Source organism: Sciurus vulgaris, assembly GCF_902686455.1.
Source record: "Sciurus vulgaris genome assembly, chromosome: 7".
Lineage (NCBI taxonomy): Eukaryota > Metazoa > Chordata > Mammalia > Rodentia > Sciuridae > Sciurus > Sciurus vulgaris.
Genome location: NC_136467.1, coordinates 67,681,710 through 67,703,592, shown reverse-complemented (window position 1 = coordinate 67,703,592; position 21,883 = coordinate 67,681,710). Strand labels below are relative to the sequence as shown.

Genomic DNA, 21,883 nt, shown 5'->3' with positions numbered 1-21,883 from the left:
CAGAGCTTGGTTTCAAGAACCCTGCCTTCCAGAGCTTGAGAAACTTCTGTGAACAGGAGCATATTCATGTGTTTTTAAAAGAGGTAAACAGCTTTCATTAGATGCTGAAAATTTTCTTAAATAAAAATAAAGAAAATTCTGATCTAGAAAAGATACAGAAAAGCACTTTATCAACCATAAATCCTTACTAAAATGCATATTAGTTCTTAAATTATGATATTATTTACTTAGACACCAAAGGATCTGAGAAAAATCGATTAATAGAAATAAATATCTACCATTATCAGACTTCTACCTGGGAAATTGATATTTAAAATCTAAAACGCTAATAAACTGTAATCTAAAGAAAAATTGGTAACCAATAAAATTTCAAAAAATTTAAAATATGAATTAATAGTTATTCCACTCAAGATAATTGGAATATTTATTGTTTTGTTTGGAGTTTTTGTTTTGTTTTTTGATAGATTCAAGAGTTTACACATAATGCTATCCATTCATTCATCTTGGTTTTGTTAAGTTGCTTTTTAAACTATGATAACTAGCATAATCAGAGAAAAGATCATATTTTAATTTAATATTTAATATTATGGTTAATAAAAGTTTATATAGCCATTTATATATTCATTATATATATCCACATATATTCATTATTGTTATATATGAGTAGAGTTTTAAATTCCATGTAATCATGTACATCTTCTTTCAGAATTCCAGAACCATTGAGAAATAGACATCAATTTGTTATAAGTTTCATTATTGTTAAAACTGGAAAGGGAAACAAAAGTTGCATAGTTGAGCATCTTCCTGGTGGGAGTGAGGGTGTGAGCACCTCAGTCTCTTCTTGAGGTGAGGCAGTTGCAAGGGCTCCCTCCAGGGAGATCTGCAAAGCAAGGTATATGCATTGACATTTCCAACAGAGTGAGGGAAAGAACATGGGCTCCACTTGAGAGTGTCCCTTTGCTCAGTTATCAGTGAAGTGACTCTTGAGGTAGAATACAATGAGTGAGCCTAAGGAGAGGGAGGTATTTTACCCTCAATACTTTTGAAGAGAGAAATTCCTAAAAAAGGCAAGCACAGAATCCAAGAGAGTGAGTTTCTCTCATATGATCTTTGATTAAAAAAAAAAAAAAAAACATTCTTGGTCTATTTTAAATGTAAGTCATCCATGAAAATTGTTGAAATGCCAAGCAAGAGAAATTTTAGTTCATGGAATATGTCATAGCTTTTTCTTTGCAGTGTGGTCTTCAGTTGACCAAAAAGAAAAAAAATAAATAAATAAGCTAATGTATTTACAGCTTTAAAAGCTCTGACATGTAAAAATAGTTTAAATGTGATCCGTCCGTTTTTCAAGTGTGGACTAGAAGCTGCCTTCCAGGTGTGGTCCCTGAGACAGTTCCAGTAACACTACTGGCCAGCGGTTCATGCCCCTTTGCCACAAATCCAATGGCTCCCACAACTGGGAAATGCCCTCTGCTTAGGAATTTCCTGGGCACACACTTTTTCTTAGAGACTATTCTTTATCAATGCAGAAGTTGTACCTAGAGTTTGAGAAGAGGTAAATAGCTTCTTCTCAAACCAGAAGAAGTTTTACCTAGTTTTTTAGAAGATTCCTGAAATTCTCAGAGCACCCTACACCTTCCTCCAACATTTCCACATGACCTCTCTTCTTTCTTCTCTCACTTCCTTCCATCCACAGATGTTTACTGAGTGCTCAGCAAATGCTGGCAATACAACAGACATCAGGAGTCTAGTGTGAACATAGGATTTCCCCTGCATTCTTTATCTGACAGGAAAGAAGTGAGAATGTAGAGCCCAAGGTCTATTCTGAAGGAAGAATGATGGAGTGAAAGAAATGATGTGTGTGTGTGTGTGTGAGAGAGAGAGAGAGAGAGAGAGAGAGAGAGAGAGAGAGAGAGAGAAAGCATGCAAGCTTTTCATAGGTAGAGACCCAGTCTTAACCTCATTGCCAAACACTGTTGACCCTTAGGAGATCTAACAAAACCTACAGAATGAAAGTATGTGTTCAGAGGGCTGCTTGATACTATTGGTTTTAAATAGAGATAGACTGTGTACAATGCCAGAGTGTGAAAGGTCTTCAGTGCTATGCTAAAGAGCTCAAATTATGAAGATCACCAAAAGCAGTGTGATTCAAAACCAAATAATTTGAAGACTCCAGATTATCTTCTTTTGTAATAAACCAGGAGTGGAGTGGCTATTTAGTTGTAAAACTGTCTATAGCTGAAAATCTGACTTGTTTATTCTGCATTCATTTGACATGTTTGTGATAGACTTTGTTTCAGGAGTCAGGGACACAACCCTGAACAAAACAGGAAGGTTCCTGCTGTGTTTGTGTGACCCTTGGGAATGCTTTAAGAATTCACATGTTAAATAATGTTTAGAATGGAAACTAAAATTATACCAAACTGTAACCAATATTTATCAACTAATATGAACATTTGGCTTCCATGGGAATGGTAATAGATCCTCCCCTTTTTTATATATACAGAATTACTGGGAGGAAAAAAAAAAAAAAAACTTATTATCAACTTGGTCTGTTTCCAAAGCACTAAACATACAACTACTGAATGAGGGTTGCAAGTACTTTCCCTACAATCATTTTCATTTGAAATGTGCTAAGAACAAACTTTGCCTAAGTCTTTGAGACCGAGAACAAATAAAACTTAAAGCTGGCTTTAAATATTGAATAATCCTCCTCACCATCACTATGACCAACAAATTTTAAACCCTCCAAAGAATAAGTTATAATGATTGGTTCATATTATCACCAAACTACAGGATACAGCTCTGCCTTGTATCTCTTTAAATCACATTCAGGTAGGAGGTAGATTATTTTTGTTTTAAGTATAAAAACTGAAAAAATCTGGATATCAGCCTCCACCTTCCAACCCCAATTCAACACTTCTCCACACACATACCACACATTCATCTCATATGCACACAACACTACCTCGTTTTTTAAAGTGAGGATCCAGAAAATATAGCCAAATCTGGTTTTAGATTTTCATTCCAACCTCCATAGTAATCCAATAATAACTATAATAAACAAAAACAAATAAAAATTGAGCTTCCTTGAATGTTGGAGGGACCTGTACCTCCTTTGAAGATAATTGTTTCCTTTTGTACAGACACAGGCAGCTTGGCTTCGGACATGCATGAACCTCTCTGATTATGCATATGAAGCTATTACCTGCACAGTAATTAAAACATGGAGTGACAGACGCAAATAAGAGGACATTCATTTATTTTCTTGTTTGTTTATTTTCAAAAAAACATGACAATCAAGTTTTTTGCCCATTTCTTTATGGAAAAACCAAACCAAACAAAAATTGTTTCTAGCAGATGCTGAGAAACCTGAATTCTGGCTGGAGCATATTTACTAACTACTTAGCCGGTTAAAAAAAAAAAAGAAAAAGAAAAAGAAAGAAAGAAAAAAAAGTATCAATATGCCCCTCTAAACTCAGTTTTTCTGATTTTTGTTTGATGGGAAGAACAAGCTAAAGAACAAAGTAGGGATTTCAAAAACCCCTCCCAACTCCTGAATTTAGTGGTTCTGTGAAGATGAGTTTGGATCACAAGCGTGTTTTTTAAAGGAAGGAAAAATAATAAGATGACTGAGCACTAAGAGACTTTATGACTAGATAGATTCCTTACTCCACGTCCATGGAGGATTCCTTTCTCCTGAGTTTTCCTACAATTGTCCCCTCAACTCTTCCCTGGCTCCTCTCCTCCCTCTTTCTCATACTTCTTCTCTTCCTCCTTTTTCCAATGACTGGATTAGTTGTACAACTATTTGTTGCAGAGCAGATCCTTTCTTTTATTTGACAAAATGAGGTCATACAGAGCAGGGCTTAGAAATTAGTTGAGCAAAATGACCGAAATAGTGACAAATATAAGATTGTCTTTATATGGGTCACTAAACCAGCATCTAATTTTGGCTGATCTTAAAGATAATCTGTACCTGGTCCTAAATAGATCACTCATTGCAAACATAATAAAAAAAAGAAGCTTGCTATAATTCATTTGAATTAGTAATGTGGGGATTTTCTATTAAATATTTGCAAAATTTTATTTGGTTGATGAGCTCCAATTTTCCTAACTGTCGAGGAAAGAAAGACTAGTTGTACAAATACCTTCCTTGGAACTTAGTTTCCATACCTGTACAATGAGAACTTGAAACTGATTTCTCTCTGGTTCTTACATTCTTTGATCAAGAATAGGAGATTCCATGTGTACAGACATATATTAAGGTTCGATTTCATTTTTAAAATAGGTATTTCCTACATTTGCTACATTTCAAAGGTACAAAATCCCATTCAGTAAAAAATTCTGCTGCCTTCCCTGTCTCTTCATCACTCTCTTATTGTTCCCTTGAGAGTAACTCTAGGTATTTTTAAATTAAATGTGGGTTGATGGGAAGCCAAGTTGGGTTTTGATCAATACTACAAGTTATATAACTATTAGGATAACAAATTAAATATAGTCTTTTTTTGTCATTTTCTATCTATCGTTATTTCCTACACACTTTCTTCCTCAGTTATGTTCATATTTGTATGACTCCTAATAATTTTTAAGATAGTTTGACATGTATTTTCTCATTCCCTCTAAAGTATCATCTACAAATATCACTTACAACATCTACCTTGCAAGTTGATTATAAATGTCATGCCATACATGTATTTTTTTATTCCAAAGATGCCTAGTTATAATTTTATTATAAAGTGATGAATAATAATTATGTTTATCAAATACAAAGTGATGGTGTGATTTATGAATACAATGTGAAATATTAAATTAAGCTAATTAACAATCATACACATATTTGGATTTTGCCAAGATATGTATTGTCAAAATGCCTAGTGGGATGCTGATAAAGGAGTGATTTTATAAAGGATTACTATGACCTCCCAAAATTATGAGAACTATCAACTGAGAGTTAAGAATTTGCAGGAAGATTTGAAACTTCAACAATATGACAGGCGGTACGTACACCTATGACAGTTCTTGGAGATGGGCTGCTGGGCCAAGAGAAGTGCCAGGGTTGAATCCTCCCCAGGTCTGTAAAGGACCAAGGAGAGGGCTCCAGTTATCAAAACCTAGCCCTACTCTCCCAGCCCTCTGCAGACTCATGAGAGTCTAAACTGCAATGATCACTTTTTTAAATTTTTTTTTCTTTTTAGGTACACATGCCATTAGAGTATATTTTGACATAGTATACATAAATGGAGTATAACTTCCCATAAGACCACTGTTTTTGGAAATGGATTTTAACAGATGTAAAGAGAGGGTAAAATTATACTCCTTACTGAGACCCATCAGCTAAACTGCTGGCAGACTTGCAAATATATAAAATACTGGTATCCCTTGATTAGGCCTACCAACCTGGAGGAAAAGAAACAATGCAGTCCAGAGACTTCTTGGAGGAAGAGAAACAAAGTATCTGGAGACAAAAAATCAAGAAAGGTTGCTCACTATGCTCTTATGTCAGCATCTTTTAAATAGGAGGAAATCAGGACATTACCCCCAATGGAACACCCCAAGACTGACTGAAGATGGTTTGGGGCTTTGAGCCATAGTCACTTTCTTTCTTTCTTTTTTTCTTTTGGTGCTGGGGATTGAACCCAGGGCCCTGTGCATGCTAGGCAAGCATTCTACCAACTGAGCTATTCCCCAGCCCCATAGTCACTTTCACTAAAGTAAGGATCCTTTACAAATTACTATCAGTTTTACTCAAAACGTTTTCAGAGATTACCCAATAAGAGTTGGGTACTGGTGACTCCAACTGGAGTACAGAAACGAGGGAGATCTCAGCGAGCACTCATTTTGGTGGTAAGGGAATACACCACACTCCAAAAGATTCATGATAGGAGGTAAAATTCAAAACATATTTAAGAGAAACATGAAAGGTTTTCATTAAACATGTTACAAATAATAGTTTCTGACTATGCCCTCATATATCTTCAAGTTTTAAAAGGTTAGCATGTTAATAGGCTCTTCTTACTTCAGAAGGCCCAGAAATGAGCTCTTCTCTCATCCTTATGTTTTATGAATTTTAAGACGATCATAAACCAACAGAATCTAATACACACTACTGCCAGAATACATGAAAGCCAGTATGTTATATAGTTAGTCTGGTATAAGCTCAGGAAAGAATTATGTGATGGTGAAATCTTATTTATTGCTTTTAGTTGAATGGCTGAAAGTTCTTTCTAATTTTTTTTAGCTGAAGTCATCATGTAGGTAAATCATGGATTTTACAAATCTGCTTTATAGCTCTATTAGATAAAGAATATATTATCTGATCTATCATCATAAATTGGTATAAATTAAGTACATTCTTCATTTTATTGGGCAATTTCCAATGCTATCCTTACATTAACAGAATAGAAACTGTTCATTATATTTAAAAATATATTTGTTTAAAAGAAAATCATAGAAAATATTTTTGTTACTTCTTATACATTATGAGCAGTATATGCTTTTAGTTTTTGAAGGTTATACATTGTACAGATATATCAACTAGAGCACTCTGCAAAGTTCCTCTAAATTCCTGGAAGAAGGGTAATTAACCAAACCCCTCAAGCAACTGTTTAAGTTGAATATAGCTGTCATCCATTGAAGGTGATTTAATTGCTTAAGATTGATTTTTTTTTTTTTTCTCATCACTGGTTGTTGAAGGAAATTTGTTTATTTTAAAACATCCAGGAAAATAATAGCCATCTTGGTCTTATACCGATAAACTCATAATCTCTCTATAGTTCAGTAGATCAGATTCAAGAGTGGAAAATAATTAAACAAAGACATTGTCTTTCTTTCTGGTAATGAGCATTTCACCAGACTGTGGCAATTCTTTCATGTGATCTTAACCACCAAATAGTAAGCTCTGAGATTTTTCAGCTGATTGACGTGTGTGATAGACGTGGCCTGGAGTGTAGGTTTGGAGCTTCCTCGGTAGTCTCAGTTTCCACAATGGCAGTTCACACTCTGCTAGATCAGCTTGCGTGTGTCGATACATGCACGGGAAATTAGGTTAAATCAATGCTACACAGTCAGAGGAACGGAGCCCTCGCCCCACTGCAGAGAACAGTTCCTAGCGTCCAGGCTCTGGGAATAGTTGAACAAGATGAAGGGATCTCTAAGCAGAGCAGAAGATCAAAAACAAGCAAAACTCCTGTCACAATTAATAACTCTGAGGAGCTTCATAGAGGACTTGTCAAATATTCACAGGGGCACGGGGAGAAGAATACTTGCTGATTTGTATTAGATCTATAATGTCCTCAAGGTCCATCTCCAGGAAACAGAGTTGATTGGAGATTCATATGCTACTCCTACCAGATGCTGAGCCTATGTGAAAAACTGTTAGATAAATTTTCTCTGAGAGTTCAGTTCTTATCTACACCAAACCCAAGCACCCAATCAAATCCTCAAACAAGTTTTGTGAAAACCTGAGACAAAGTAGGATTGAATATGCTCTTCCCAAACTCCTTTTACAGGAATTATAGCGCAAGACTTCAGAGAGTAGAAGGGCAGACTCAAGACATATCTTCTGAAGTGACTTTGGGATCAAAATAGAGGCAAGTGTAATGATGGGTTCAATAGCAGGAAGTTGAGATCTGGATAGGCAGAGATCTAGATTAGCCAGTTCATCCTTAAGGACAAGAATATTTTTGTCTTAAAAAGTTGCTTATACTTCAGTGAGGAAAAAAAAATATCAAGGATAGTATTGTCTGTATTTTTAAAGAATCCTACTGTTTGATTTTTTAAAGAACAAAATTTTTTATGAAATATTGCTCCATTTATGCCTTATTAGGAACTATATTTACCTCTATTTTCAGTAATAGCTATCATAATTGCATGCTTAGGAAAGTAATATCTCCAAAAGAAATCATGTGAAGTGTGTTTTTTTTTTTTTTTCTTTGTTGGTATCCAAAGAACAAATTAACCAGATGGAAAGCTCTAGTCAGCTGTTTCATTTCATGGGAGAGTAGTTCGACAGCTCTCAGGAGAATTTGTGTTCGACCTCTCCACACAAGACATTGAGCTTCCAACAAACTGGGCTTGCAAGTATATCCCGAGAGACTAATATCAAACATTCCACCACAATTCTATGATGCTTGTTTTAGGTTATTTTTGATTGATGACCTGAAGTTATAGCTTTAGTTATTTTTAAGATTGTTTGTTGAATTTTTAAAAAAGTAGCATTTGAAGTGGGAAGAAAATAGCCTCCTTCTTCAAAATGTGAACTACAGTTAACATTGCTCATTTTCCATCAAGCTGAGTATTCCTATGGCCTATTTACCTTGACTTTTCCTTTCTTACATCCCACTTTATCCTAGAGTTCGCCCACGAGCAACTAATGCAGTTCTTATTTTATACTTAAAAAAATAGGGGCCAGAAAAGTTAAATGGCTTCGAAAACAGGGCAAATTATATGCTAATGCTGAAGCAATGGGTGCAAGAATCTACAGTTTCTGATTTCTAGCCCAGTACTTTTCTCAGTCTTTGGTTATCAGCAAAAAATAAATAAGGAGGTACATTCGGCTCCACTGAACCTCATCCTCAGAACCAGAATAAAAGAAGCAAGGGAAACCTAGAAGTAGAACCTATTTACTAGTTATTATAACTCCGTCATACTTTTGACGTATGCAAATTTTACATTTTTCTGCCTCAGAACCTGCTTATTCCCTCTGGCTTGTCTTACACAGACTAGTAATGAATGTGGAGGATTTACTTTCAGCGTGTATGTCTTTTAACTCCCCAAAATACAGTCAAATCTGGCTACTCATTACATCAACAACATTGGAGCTAACACCGTGAACTCCAGAGGACACTGTCCTTGTCAGTCAATAAAGACACAGTAGTCTCCAAAGCCATGTGTGCAGACCTGGAAGGCCAGTGCCACTTCCAACAGAGAATCGAAGGGTCTAGGCAAGCACTTCAAAAACTGTTTAACTGAAGTTTACTGGAGCCCCAAGTTGAGAAAAAATCCTGTTAATAATATAAACAGAGCAACAGACTACTTCTGCTGGCTTTTTAAGTTATCTTCTTCAGCTGGTGTTCAGGACTTGAGCTGTCTTCTTCAGTCACACTTCAAGGCTGGTAAAGGAATCCTTCCCACCTTGACAGACCCTGCGACTTTACCTGCTGTTCTCTAACCTTTCTTCTCAGTCCTTTGACGTATTTGCCATACATATAGTGTGTGTGAATTTATTCAATATTCCAGTGAACACACAGCATGCAAATTTTTAATTCTTTTATATCCAAGCCTTTATCTTTAATTCTATTGATAAAATCCCCTTTGTATGTGTGCTTTTATTAGTACTGGTCTTGGACTTCAAGTTTTCTATGAATGTATTATCCAGTTACAAAACTTTACTGAGATCCTGCTACTCCTCCTAAAATACACAAAGTAGGTGATGTCCTTACCCTTGAGAGCTAACAATTCAGTGAAAGAGACACACATAGAACAAAACAACCGTAACAAAATACAGCAAAAGACAGATCAACTTAACCATGAGCATTTACTGTGTCCTGGGAAATATGAAACTGCTACAAAGAAAAGGATTTATAACTGAACCTTGATTGATGAGGAAAAACATCAGGTCGGTCAAGGTAGATGGGCAACAAGAAGTGCATTACAGACAGAAGGAAAGTTTTGTGTGATGGTGCAAAGGCATAAAAGGACATAGAGTGTTTGAAGCAGAGAAAGTCACTGGAAATTATTAAAGTACAGGTGTTGAATGAAGCAGGGCTGGAAAAGTGGGACATAGGAAAATAGAATAGAGAAGATAGTAAGGGGTCTCTGTGCTCCTTAATTGAGTTTAGACTTCATTTTATAGTCAAAGAAAAGCTGTTAAGAATTTTTTCACTAGGGAAAAAAGATGAGTCTGAGAAATATTTGTGGGGTGGCAGCATACTGGGGATTGAACCCAGGGTTTCATACTTGGAAGGGAAGTGCTCAAAGCTTGTCTACTAAGCTACATACTAGTCCTTTTACTTTTTTTTCCCATCCCCAGTCCTATTTTGTATTTTATTTAGAAACAGGGTCTCACTGAGTTGCTTAGTGCCTCGCTATTGCTGAGACTGACTTTGAACTCAAAATCCTCCTGCCTCAGCGTCCTGAGCCACTGGGTTTACAGGCATGCACCACCACACCTGGCCTATATACTAGTCCTTTTTAAATTTTTATTTTGGGACAGGGTCTCACTAAGTTGCATAGGCTGGGCCTGGAACTTTCAGTCCTCTTGCCTCGGCTTTCCTAGTAGCCAGGATTATAGGTGTGCACCACCAGCCCAGCTGAGATTTTTCTTGAGCATTGAGCAAGATGTTCTAGAACTCCTAGGGGAAATTGATTTTATTAACAGAGAATAAAGACATGTTATAGACAGTTGCTTGGGACCAGATGGGTTCTCAGCCGAGTTCTACAACACCTTTAAAGAAGAGCTCATTCCAATATTTCTCAAAGTATTTCATGAAATAGAAGAGGAGGGAACCCTCCCAAACTCATTCTATGAAGCCAATATCACCCTGATACCTAAACCAGACAGAGACACATCAAGAAAATTTCAGACCAATATCCTTAATGAACATTGATGCAAAATATAGACAGTTGCTTGTTTCTCCTCAATAGAGTAAGAAAACTTTGATAAAATCTTCAGTTCAATTACGTCCATCAGAGACTAAAGGAGGGACTAAACGAAGATTTAATTGATGCTTCTGAGTTGGATGGGATGGAGTACCCAAAGAACATATGCAGGGGTGCAGGTGGGAAAGGAGAAGGAAACATCTGCCACCTTATAGAGTAACTTTGGCCGATGAGACTTCAATAATGCCCTTGACATCAGCTACCTCCCTGCTCTTACAGCAAAGATACACACTAAAATCCAGAAAGAGAAAATGACCCAGGTAAATCCAGTTAAGTATAGTTCAAACTAAGATTCTTCATCGAGTCTCCAGCTCCAAAGTTTTTGTATATCAGTCAGACAAACTTCAGTTTTCAAAATTTTGCACTAACATTTCCAGGAGCATTTTTAATATTTCTTACACCATCTATTTTTAAATCTGATTAAGTTCATCCCTAAAGGAAGGCAGAAATAAATGTGCAGAATCAACAAAAGACCAGAATGGGCAATTGGAAGAGCCATGCTGCACTTCCAGATGAACATGGAATATTTTTACAGGTAAAGCTACTTTGAAACATCAGATGAAAATTAATCCACGAAAGCCCAGCAGACGTTAAGTTGAAGAACAGTGCACTTTTACATATGTGCAAAAGTAATAGTTAAGGAGTTATTCGCATCCATTTAGTACTCACAGATCGTGTTTTAGAGATAAAGTAACCTTAAATAACATTTGCTCTACCATTTTCTCTATTGTAAGACACATGATCAGTGTGATTATTTTGTATAGTATACTACCTCCACTGGAAACAAAAAACTATAATCAATAGCTTATATTGATTATAGTAGTAGCTTATAATTTGGTATTTAGAATAAAGAATATATAATACATGATAATTTTACTCCCTCAAGTTATTTAACAAACTTGCTTAAAGACATATCAACGCAGAACCATGATTGAAAATTTACATCCTAGTACATTTCAACCTCCCTATAAGAAAATGCAAGCTCTTTTACTTCATAAAAGACATATACCTACATATAGGTAGCCCTTGATTTGCATGATACTGCATTGACTAGAATCTTTCATATTGGAACTATGTCTTTGCTTTATGCAATTATATGGTAACTGAATATTGAGAGAAAAAAGAAGAGAAGGCAGAGAGGAGAGGAGAGAAGGGGAAGAGAGGACAAAGGAAAGGGGAGACAGAGAGAGGAGAAAAAACAGTATTGTCTCCCGTTCCCCTTCCTTGCATGTGCAATCTCCCTCAGCAGTTGATTCCTCTGCTCAGTCAACAAATATCTGTTTCTTTCCTGCTAGCACAGAAACCTCCATGACCACCATCAGCATGTAAAACCCTTCCCTAGTCATGCTATGCATTCATTGGATTATTATCTGATGACAAACCAATAACAGAATATCTTAATACGTACAACTTGTCCTTATTTGATATCTGTTTTTTTTAATTTAAAAAATTACACACATAGAAAAGAATATTTATATATGTACAATACAGGAAATAACAATCTAGCTTAAGGAATCAAGCATTCCTGATTCTTCAAAACCCTCTGTCCAACTTCCCTACACTTTTTTAACTTCAGAAGTCATATCATTTTAAATTGCATCCTAAGTATTTTGTTTATCCATCAATATACTCTTTAAAAGCACCTTCACAGTATTTACAATTCCTAATAATTAATTTTGGCTGATTTGGAACTTCATATAAATGACATTCTTATGTATGTACTTTGTTGCAGTTAGTTTTTCCCATTCAATATTGTGAAGTTCTTTTGTAGTGAGGAGGATACCTGTAAGCCATCTGCTTTCATTGCCATATGGCAATAAGTTGTATGACCCTCCTTTTATTCACTTGACCATTTTTCCATTAATGGGTATTCAGACTGTTTCTTGCTATGGCTCATGAATTATTCCTAATGTGGTCTCTCGGAATTGCATTGATATTTGTATATTCACTTTGTGTAGAGTTAAATTCTCTTTCTATGGTTATTAATTAAGAACATCTCCGTATTTTTAGCCATTTAGTTATCCTCTTGTGAATCTCTTCATGTCTTTAGTGTCTTTTTTCAGTCATCCATTTCTTCCTTATTGCTTTGTATTGGGAATATCAGCTGTTTGTTGATTAATAACTTGCAATAGCTTCTCTGGCGCTATAGCTCATTTTCACTCTTATTTTTGTCTTTTAACAAACACAGGTTCTTTAATTTAGTCTAATATACTAAATATTCCTACTAAGGCAAGTCCTTTTTCTGTCTTGTTTAAGAAATTTTTTATATTACAAATCTGTAACACAGCCTATTCTCAGTTTTCTTAACCTTGAGATCTGTAACCTATTATAAATGATTTCCATATATGATGTGAAGTACTAACATAGTATCATTCTTTTTCCTGTGGCAATATGGTTGACCCAACACCATTTACTGAAAAGACCATTACTATCTTTCATCATTCATCACTGTCCCCTGGATGGATGGATTTGTGGATTTGTTGCTGAGCGCTCCATTTTGTTGTGGTGATATGTCTAACCTTGTGTTCGGCTCATACTATGCATTGCAGTAGCTTTATGTTGCCCTGGTGTCTGATTCTGAAAGTGTTTCCATCTTTTTCTTGTTCATCTGGGATTTGACTATTCTTGGCCTTCTGCATTTCTGTGTAAGCTACAGAAGCAGCTTGGAAAATACTACACACACACACACACACACACACACACACACACACAAACACACATGCTGATAGTATTCGGGGTGGGGGTGCTGTTTTGTTTTGCCTGCCAGACATTGGAGATGCATGTACAATTTTTGTCTAACTTTTCCTCATAGGATACGAATCCTCTTTTGTCATATCCTAGGGGAAGGAGGTAATCTTTCAGTGTTTGCACTGAGTAATATCAAATTAAGATGACCTCTGGTTTCACATAGTACTCAGTTAATACTATTTACCTTTCTCCCCAACCCTTACCTGAGACTGATTAGAATTTCCTAGGATTTGAACTAAGATTGGTTGCAAGAATATGTACTTTAGGATTATCATTGGAATATCTTTGTCTTCTATGAGAGAAGTTTCCTCCCTGACATTTATTTTGATTTAGATTTAAAATGCATTTTCTTATTTCGTGATATCCCAGTGTTCAATTTTTCTTTTCCTGTCTCTTTAATGAAATCATGGATTTTTGTTTCACTTATTTCCATTTCTATTTTTAGGGCTAACTATAGGAAATATAATGTCTAACACACATAAATTATCATTGAATATGAGTTCACAATAACTAAAAGCAATGAGAAGAAACAGACTGAACAAATATAGCAAAGAAAGTAAATAAATAAATAGATAATCACCAGAAACAAAGTGATTCTGCATTAGAAATGGAAAAACTTTAACATGAAAAATGACTAATATGACTCATTTTATTTTCTTCCCAAATAATATAAAAGCAATCAACTTTCCTCATTACATGCTATATTGCCCAGTAAAATCCTTTTACCTCTAAAGATATTGTTGTTTTATACTGCCAGTATTTACATATAACTGCATGTTAACCAATTTTTTTCCCTCCCTACTTTCTTCTGTACAATCATGTTCTTCACCCTTCCTTTGGAGACTTGTGTTTTTTCTTTTTCTAAGAACAACCTTCAGAATTGCCTTTACCAAGCATATTTTGCTGGTAAACGAAGTTTTTGCCAACCTGAATGTGTTTGTGTTTCATGATATTCTTTAAAGTCAGTTCCACAGAGTGTGCAGGTCTTACCTATTTTTCTTAGCTTTATTCCTGGCTTTCATTATTGCTGTTAAGACGTTATCTGCAAATATGATTATTTGAAGATAGTATGGTCTCTCCCTTTGGATGTTTTAAGATCCTGTCTCTATAGTGCAGCAGCTTTATTCTGATGCTTGTTTTCATGATACCAGAAATGTGATGCTTTCTGAATCTAGGCATTCATGTCATATTCTTGGTAATTCAATTGTATTTCCAAACTTTACACATTCTTTATTTTCTCTAACAATAGAGTTCTTATGTAAGGACTTAGTTCAAATCCCTTTACTCTTTCAGATCCTTTAGCCGTTCTTTTATATTTTCTCTTTCTCCCTCTGTGCTATTTTTTGTACCATTTCTTCAATTTTATCCTTAAGTTTATTAATTTTTCCTTTAATTGATTTTAATCTGCATTTGAATATTTTAATTTTAATAATTCTTTAAATATTTTCTACTTTTATTGGTTCTTTGGAAAATCTGCCTACACATTTATATTCTTAAATTTTCTATTTAAAATACCCACTCATGTCTTTGAGCTGTAAGCTCATGTTCAATAAAAATTTATGTGTGTGAACTGGGGGCAGGGTGGCTAGATTGGGACATTTCTTTCATAGAGGAATTTCTTCTACTTATGCCAGATACTATGGCACTACCAATCCAGTTTCATTTTAAATTAAGTCTTTAAACTGAAACCTAAGGTTTTCCAACTTCAGTTGGTAGAAATTCATAAATGTTTTGAATACCAAGATCATCATGGCTCAGAAGTCACCTGAAGGAGACAGATGGTTAACCTTTCTAGCTTCCTACTTTCCTTGTTTTTAGCCTCTTAGAATTTTTGTTAACTCTCCTGCCAGTTCAGCAGTACATTTTATTTTGTTTTTCATTCTCAGGAGTATTGTTTTGCAAATATAGTTTTCTAAATTGTCAGAAATGATGACCTCCTCACTTGCCTTATACTTTTGAAATCTGACATCAGGGCTGGGAAAATAGCTCAATTGGTAGAATGCTTACCTTGCAAACACAGAACCCTGGGTTCAATCCCTGACACCGCAAAAAAGAAAAAATCTGACGTCAGCTGGTGTTTATCGGACTGCTGTTTTGAAGACACTATTTACCTCCTGGTGACACTTAACTGGTACTAATATCCATTTCCTTCTTAAAGTTCTCGTTCCCTTCATCTTTCAAGATACCGTGTGACTCTTTACTGCATCTGCTTTATTTCCTATTATGCAGCATGCATTTATTCATGAGTCCATCTTTTACTTTTAATGCTATAGCTTTCTTTGACAGTCTCCTTCAATGTCAGAAGTTCAATTACCACTGCATCTCATCAACTACTATAGAGCTCAACTAAGAAAATGACTAAATTTCTTATTTTGATATGACACTACAGCCTAATTTTTTGGACATACAACTCAATACCCCTCTAGTTCAGTTCCCCAATTCCCCAATTTTAAAGTACCTAAATCTAGGTTAATCATGCCTCCCAACTAGTTTTCTTCCCATGTTCCCATTTCCTATTAGTGGCACACTAATACTACTAGAAACCTACGCAAAATCCCAGGATGACTCGTTCTGCTAAATTTTCATAACCTCAGCTCAATGCATGCCATGTACCTATTCTAAATCATCAATGATTAAATTTTGTCCTCAGGAAAAAAAGTTTAACTCTAGATTGAAACTTAAGCCTTTCTAAACTTGTCCTCCAATACTTATCTTCTCGGGCCCTGAGAACCACTTAGAATAAAATTCATTATAATTGCCTGCATGTGTCTCACATTTACAAATATAAGTGCCGTTCCTAATTCTGTTACTCCATCTCAAATGCCCTTCTGCACATCTCCAAGAAGAGAAAGGTTTACACTGGCTAAGATCCTGAGCCCCAAGTTATAATTCCAACTATTCTCGAGGCTGAGGCAAGATCACAAGTTCACGGCCAGCATCATGCAACTTGGTAAGACCCTGTCTCAAAACAGAAAATAGAAATAAAAAGGGCTAGGGATGTCGCTCAGTGGTAGAATACTCCTGGGTTCAATCCCCAGTACTGCAAGAAAAAAAAATCCTGGGTCTCCGTTTTGACAGGTGTGGTTTTAAACCCTAGAATCCTGTGTTTTCAAAAGTCAAATGATCTTGTCCTAAGTGTAGATTCTCCTCTGTCAAATGAGACTAATAGTAATATACCTCAGGGATGGTTGCTAAGATTAATATAAGATCATACACATATGATGGTTAACACAATACCCAGCTTTCAGGAAGCAGGAGTGTTAAATATCATTTCATCCAAGTATAGTAAAGACCATACTTTCCCACTTCAATATCTATTCCTTGTGATTCAGATGTCAAGAATTTGATGTTGCTGCCTCCAATACCACTACCAACTGTCTCTCACAGTCAAAAAAGAGCCAGTGGGTCTTGCAAAATTGACTCCAGGTATTGTGAATGGATAGAAACCATTTCCATTGCATGACCTAGTTTACCAGCAACAGCAACAGCAAGAACACACCTTTGATTTCTCATCTGCCTTCCAATGTTTACATGTGTTTCTAAATTAGCAGAAACAAATTTGCCTCCCAAATACTCACTCTCTCTGAGAGTTCAGGAGAAACTTTTAGATCTCTGATCTCTCCAACCAGAATGAGAATAGAGCCAAGGTCGGGAAGGCCAATCATAATATCCACCTCACAGTGTATTTCAAATGCAACTTTTCTCTAATTTGTTCCTGGATTTTTTTTTTTTTTTTTTTTTTTTTCTAAAAATAAGCGTCCTTCCTCCTCCCCCATACTGGTAATTCTCAACCCTCACTGAATAGTAAAATCACTTAAAAGCTGAAAAATTCTTATTTTTAGTCTCTACCTCCAAAAATTGATTTATTGGTTTGGGGTATGAGTACACCTTGGAAATTTAAAAAAATCTAATGGTTAGAAATACAGTTCTGAATGTTTTTAACTTTTCATTTCTCCTTATCACTTTTTAACTTTAGTGATATATTAAAATGTCCTACTCTTCCTATTAGATTATAAACTCTCTAGAGATAGGATATGAGTCTAATGCATTTTTACATCCTTCACAGCTTCCAACAGATTACTTTGCAAATAACATACACTTTACATGTTCATTAAATACTTGGATAAATGAATGGTATGTTCCTTGCAAATGTATTAAAGATACCAAGCCCAGCATCTAGTCCTTGTCTCTCTCCTCTTCGACATGCCCTTGAGTACACCTGAATCTATTCATTCTGCTCAGCACAGTAAAAATGGAAGTGTATAGACTGCTCATGGCATTAACCTTCTTATCATTAACCCATTATAAAATATAACACCACAAAATCATTCTTTGTTTAAAAAATAATACCTAAGCAACATTCTTGGGTATGGAAACTATTGCCAAAGAACTCACATCCTTTTAGGTAGAAATCTAAAATATAAAGGAAGCAACTGGAAAAACAAAGCCAAGTCTATTTTTTACTCACTTCTGAACTGTTCTTTCTTTGATATATTAGTGCATCTCTAAATCAATTTTCTAAAACTCTCATATTCAATGATAAAAACTCTGAGCTTCAATGAATCAATTACAAGAATGAATTTAAAATGTCTAAATTCTGTATCTCAAGTGAATAATTAGCACATTGTTAATCATTCTTAGGTCTCATAATTATAAATCAGGTTTGCTCAACTGTTTGAAATCTTGAAAAGCAAAAATTCCCCAATATCTTTACAAATTAACACTTAGATTCCTGAGAGAAAAATGACAGTTCTCCTCCTCTTTGCTACAGCTTTATCTGTTAGGTAATAATCAAAAACAGGTCACTTGAACTGCCTTCTAGATACTGTTAATGCCTGAGTACTTAAAACTATTAACACTAGGGATAAAAAGGAAAAGAGAATACAAAATGATAATTAGAAAAGAATAAGGCAATAAAAAGTGACTTGGTTCCTCCTCTAAGATTGTTCTTATCAGGTCTTTTGGTCACAGCAGCTAAAAGCTGATTAAAACATTTTATCTCTCTTATCCACCCTTCCCCATTTAAAGATCCAAATAGCTTCAAAAACCTTTGAAGTTTTAAGGTCTTCCTTTATCCTAAGGTACCCAGGTGAGAATCTGTCCTCAAGACTACCACTTCCCAACTTCAGAGGAGATCCTGTGCCGTTCTCTCACTCTTTCTTCTTCCTTGATATACTGAGTAATTTCTTCCCTCTTTCCCTCCTTCCTTCCTTCCCTGCCTCCTTCCCGCCATCCTCCCTTCTCTCCTTCCTTCCATCCCATCATATTTCTAATAGTTTAATTTCCTTAAAGTCTTCCTAGGAAAGTGTCTCCTTGCTCTACTTTCTATTAGTTCCCTAAGAATTCTACATGCTTCTAATAGAATGTGTTTATATATAGTTATAACATTTACATAGTTATGACACCTCTAAATTTAAGAAACTCCATTTGAAAGTATTTATAGTTCTATAGTTAAAATGTCATGAAAATGATGACTGAATTTCTTAGTGCATTTTTTCCCACCAAGAGAGTAAACATTCAGCAAATTCTTTTCCTCAATTCCATTCACTATTACTAAGGTAGGAAATATGTAAGCTAAGAGAACCCAGACTTCTTGAGGGCAGGGAGTTCACAAATCACTAAGTAAACATTCAATAAATGTTAGCATGAACCAAATGCCTGCTGTCACCATACGGTCCTATAAATGCAAATTTACAAGGTTTTGAGATAGTGGACTGATTCTACTTTCACCCTGCTCAGCTCCCTGGTGTTGCAGTTACAAAACTGAAGGGTATAAAAAAGTGATCTTTATCTTTTAAAAATGAAGAAATATTTTCCATTTTGTTAAGAATTTCCTATGGAACAAAGCATGTTGTGTGGTTAGGATTAAAGATAAAAGAAGGACCATACGGTCTTATATTTAGAATTCTGACCTGATCACTAAATGAGATCAGGCATTAAGACATTGTAGTGTTTAAAATGTTGTTTGAAATAAACAATTGAAATACTACCACTTCTGGGATCTCCTTTTTGTTTGTCTTGTAATACACAAAAAGTTTCATAATTTTGTACATCTAAAACTGAATATTAATAATGAAAATGACATGTCCTAAGTGATGAAAGTCAAAGCTACCTACCTTATCTCACTATTGGGATACACATTGATCACTGTGAATATGAATAATTTTTTTATTTTAAAAATTTTCAAGGGAATCTATTTTCCTTCTGTTTCCAAGCCTTCCGTAGCCTTTTGAGTGTGTTTGTATTCAGTAGGAAGGGACATTTCTGTGGAATTAATCAAATAGGGAATTCAATGTTCCTTGCAGATAATTTTGGCCATGTCCCATTGGGGACTTTCTAGTCTGAATTCTCATCTTTCCTGGGAAAAGATTCACGTGCTTCTAATCTTCATTCTTTTCTCCACTTATAGTGAAGGACAATATAGCAAAACTGCCATGCAAAGAACTAATGATAATGTGCATTTAGCAAGATAATCTGGGGGAACTTCATCACTAAAAGGAGGCAAAATTTGTGAAAATAAGATTTAAAATGTACTAAATACAAATGCACACCAAAATTGCTTTTAGAAAGCATCATTATAATTAATCTATCTTCTGGTTCTGCTAAAATTTTCAGAACTTTCTAGGTTGGATAATTAGAAAATGTTCACAAATCCTAATATAGCCCAGCAAATTCACAAATTATAAGCCCCATTTTCAAATGAAAAATTAGTGCAACTGCTTTTGGTAATAATGAAATTTTCATATTAACTAAACCTAATTTGAAACACATGAACTCTACATAGTCTGTTTCTTAATGGTTTTCTCAAATTTATAAAATAATTAGGATTCTTATCCTGGCCCTGGCTTTGTGTTCCATGAGTTTTTATTCTGGAAGATGCTGCTGCTGCTTTTATTAATAACATAATATGAGTTAGATTAACTCTAAAGCCTGAAGAAGTCTGTGACTGTTCTCTACCGTTAAAGACTTTACCTGCACTTCTACATCTGGGCAGTTGCCAGGACCTGGTCCAAGACCTAGGGTTTGGACTGAATACTACCTACTAAGGAACTTTCTTGGTCAGCTTGATGTAGGATATTTGCATGTCTATGTCAAGGAGATTAAAGTTAGCAGAAACCGGTTTGGGGAATATTCAGCATGTTTAGGGTGGTTGAAGCCCCAGGTAAGTAGAATGTCCCAACAAAGGGTTATGGTAGAGGACGACCTTAGGATTAATGTGCAGAGTCCTTACTAGGTACCCAATAATGATTTTAGGAATAAATGAATGGGCCAGATAATGGCAACAGACTAGATAATGGCAATGCAGTTTTATTAATTTCTATTTAAGTGTGAGTCAAAAAGACTGTTGCCATCTCCATCAAACTCAACCTCCACACCTTCAAAACTCTCCCAGACAGCAAGTGATGGCAGTTTGTAAAAACCCTATCAACAGGCCATGTGTACATCCTTGAGGTGAAACCATCATATGTTAACACACATCATATTCTTATTGATGTACACATTAGCTCATGATGAATACAATATGTTTTTCACAATCTGCCTGCTGGCTTGACGTTTTTATTTTTTCTTTCTTAGAAAAACACATAAGAATTGCCAAGATGAAAGAGTAGCCATTCCTAAATCACTCCAAATGTCACCGTGACTACAAGCATATTTTCCTAAATTGGTAGATTTGTGCTGAAGAAATATAAATTCATTCAAGTGTTTGATTCACACATATTGTCTTTTATAAACAGAATTTTGCTCTTGTATGTAAGAATCATTTTCTTATTCACAGGCTCAAACCAAAATGACAACTGCTCAATTTGATTGTCAATACTGCACAGCATCACTTCTTGGGAAGAAGTACGTACTAAAGGATGATAATCCATACTGTGTTTCATGTTATGATCGCATCTTTTCTAACTATTGTGAGGAATGCAAAGAACCAATTGAATCAGATTCTAAGGTAAGTCTCACCTCAATTCACGGAAAAACTGATTATAAGTAGCAAATTTCAAATGCTTCGAAATGCCTCTATTCCTTCAGTGTTGACTTTTAGCTCCACTTCCCTGCTACTTTTATGTAAGGATTCTTATATATCCTTATACTTACATAAGGATTAATTAGTTATCACTAATGAAGTTTCGGTCATGATATGAAATACAGCATGTGCTTCAATCTTTACATGGTCTTGTGAGGTTGTTTTTAGGATGATAAACATTAAAGATGTTAAGCTATTTCCCCAAAGTCTCACAGCTAAAACATCAAGTTATTTCTGAAATAACAAGTGTATAAATAAATACATAAGTAATTAGAGGTGTAAAGATGGAGAATCTATGCTTTCCAACTTAAAAATCAACCTCAGCTCTGCTAAATCCTATAAAGTCCTGCCTTCATACCACCCATTCTTCCTGCAGTGTTCGTTGATCACCATTGTATGCTTTCTTTCTTCTTTCTTTCTTCTTCCTCTTCCTCCTCTTCTCCTTCTTCA

The 21,883-nt window shown here is 35.3% G+C and overlaps 1 protein-coding gene across 2 annotated transcripts in view; it reads left to right on the top strand.

The window, feature by feature from the left end:
• FHL5 (four and a half LIM domains 5) overlaps positions 1 to 21,883 on the top strand; it is a 37,517-nt gene that overhangs the window by 5,635 nt on the left and 9,999 nt on the right. Inside the window, exons 2-3 of one of the 2 annotated variants that reach the window (XM_079148665.1) lie at positions 7,512 to 7,592; positions 21,188 to 21,358. In XM_079148665.1, the coding sequence (XP_079004791.1) occupies positions 21,200 to 21,358 (159 nt within the window). In that variant the 5' untranslated portion in view covers positions 7,512 to 7,592; positions 21,188 to 21,199. The remainder of the gene's footprint in view (positions 1 to 7,511; positions 7,593 to 21,187; positions 21,359 to 21,883) is intronic. The other variant, XM_079148664.1, reaches the window with a different exon arrangement.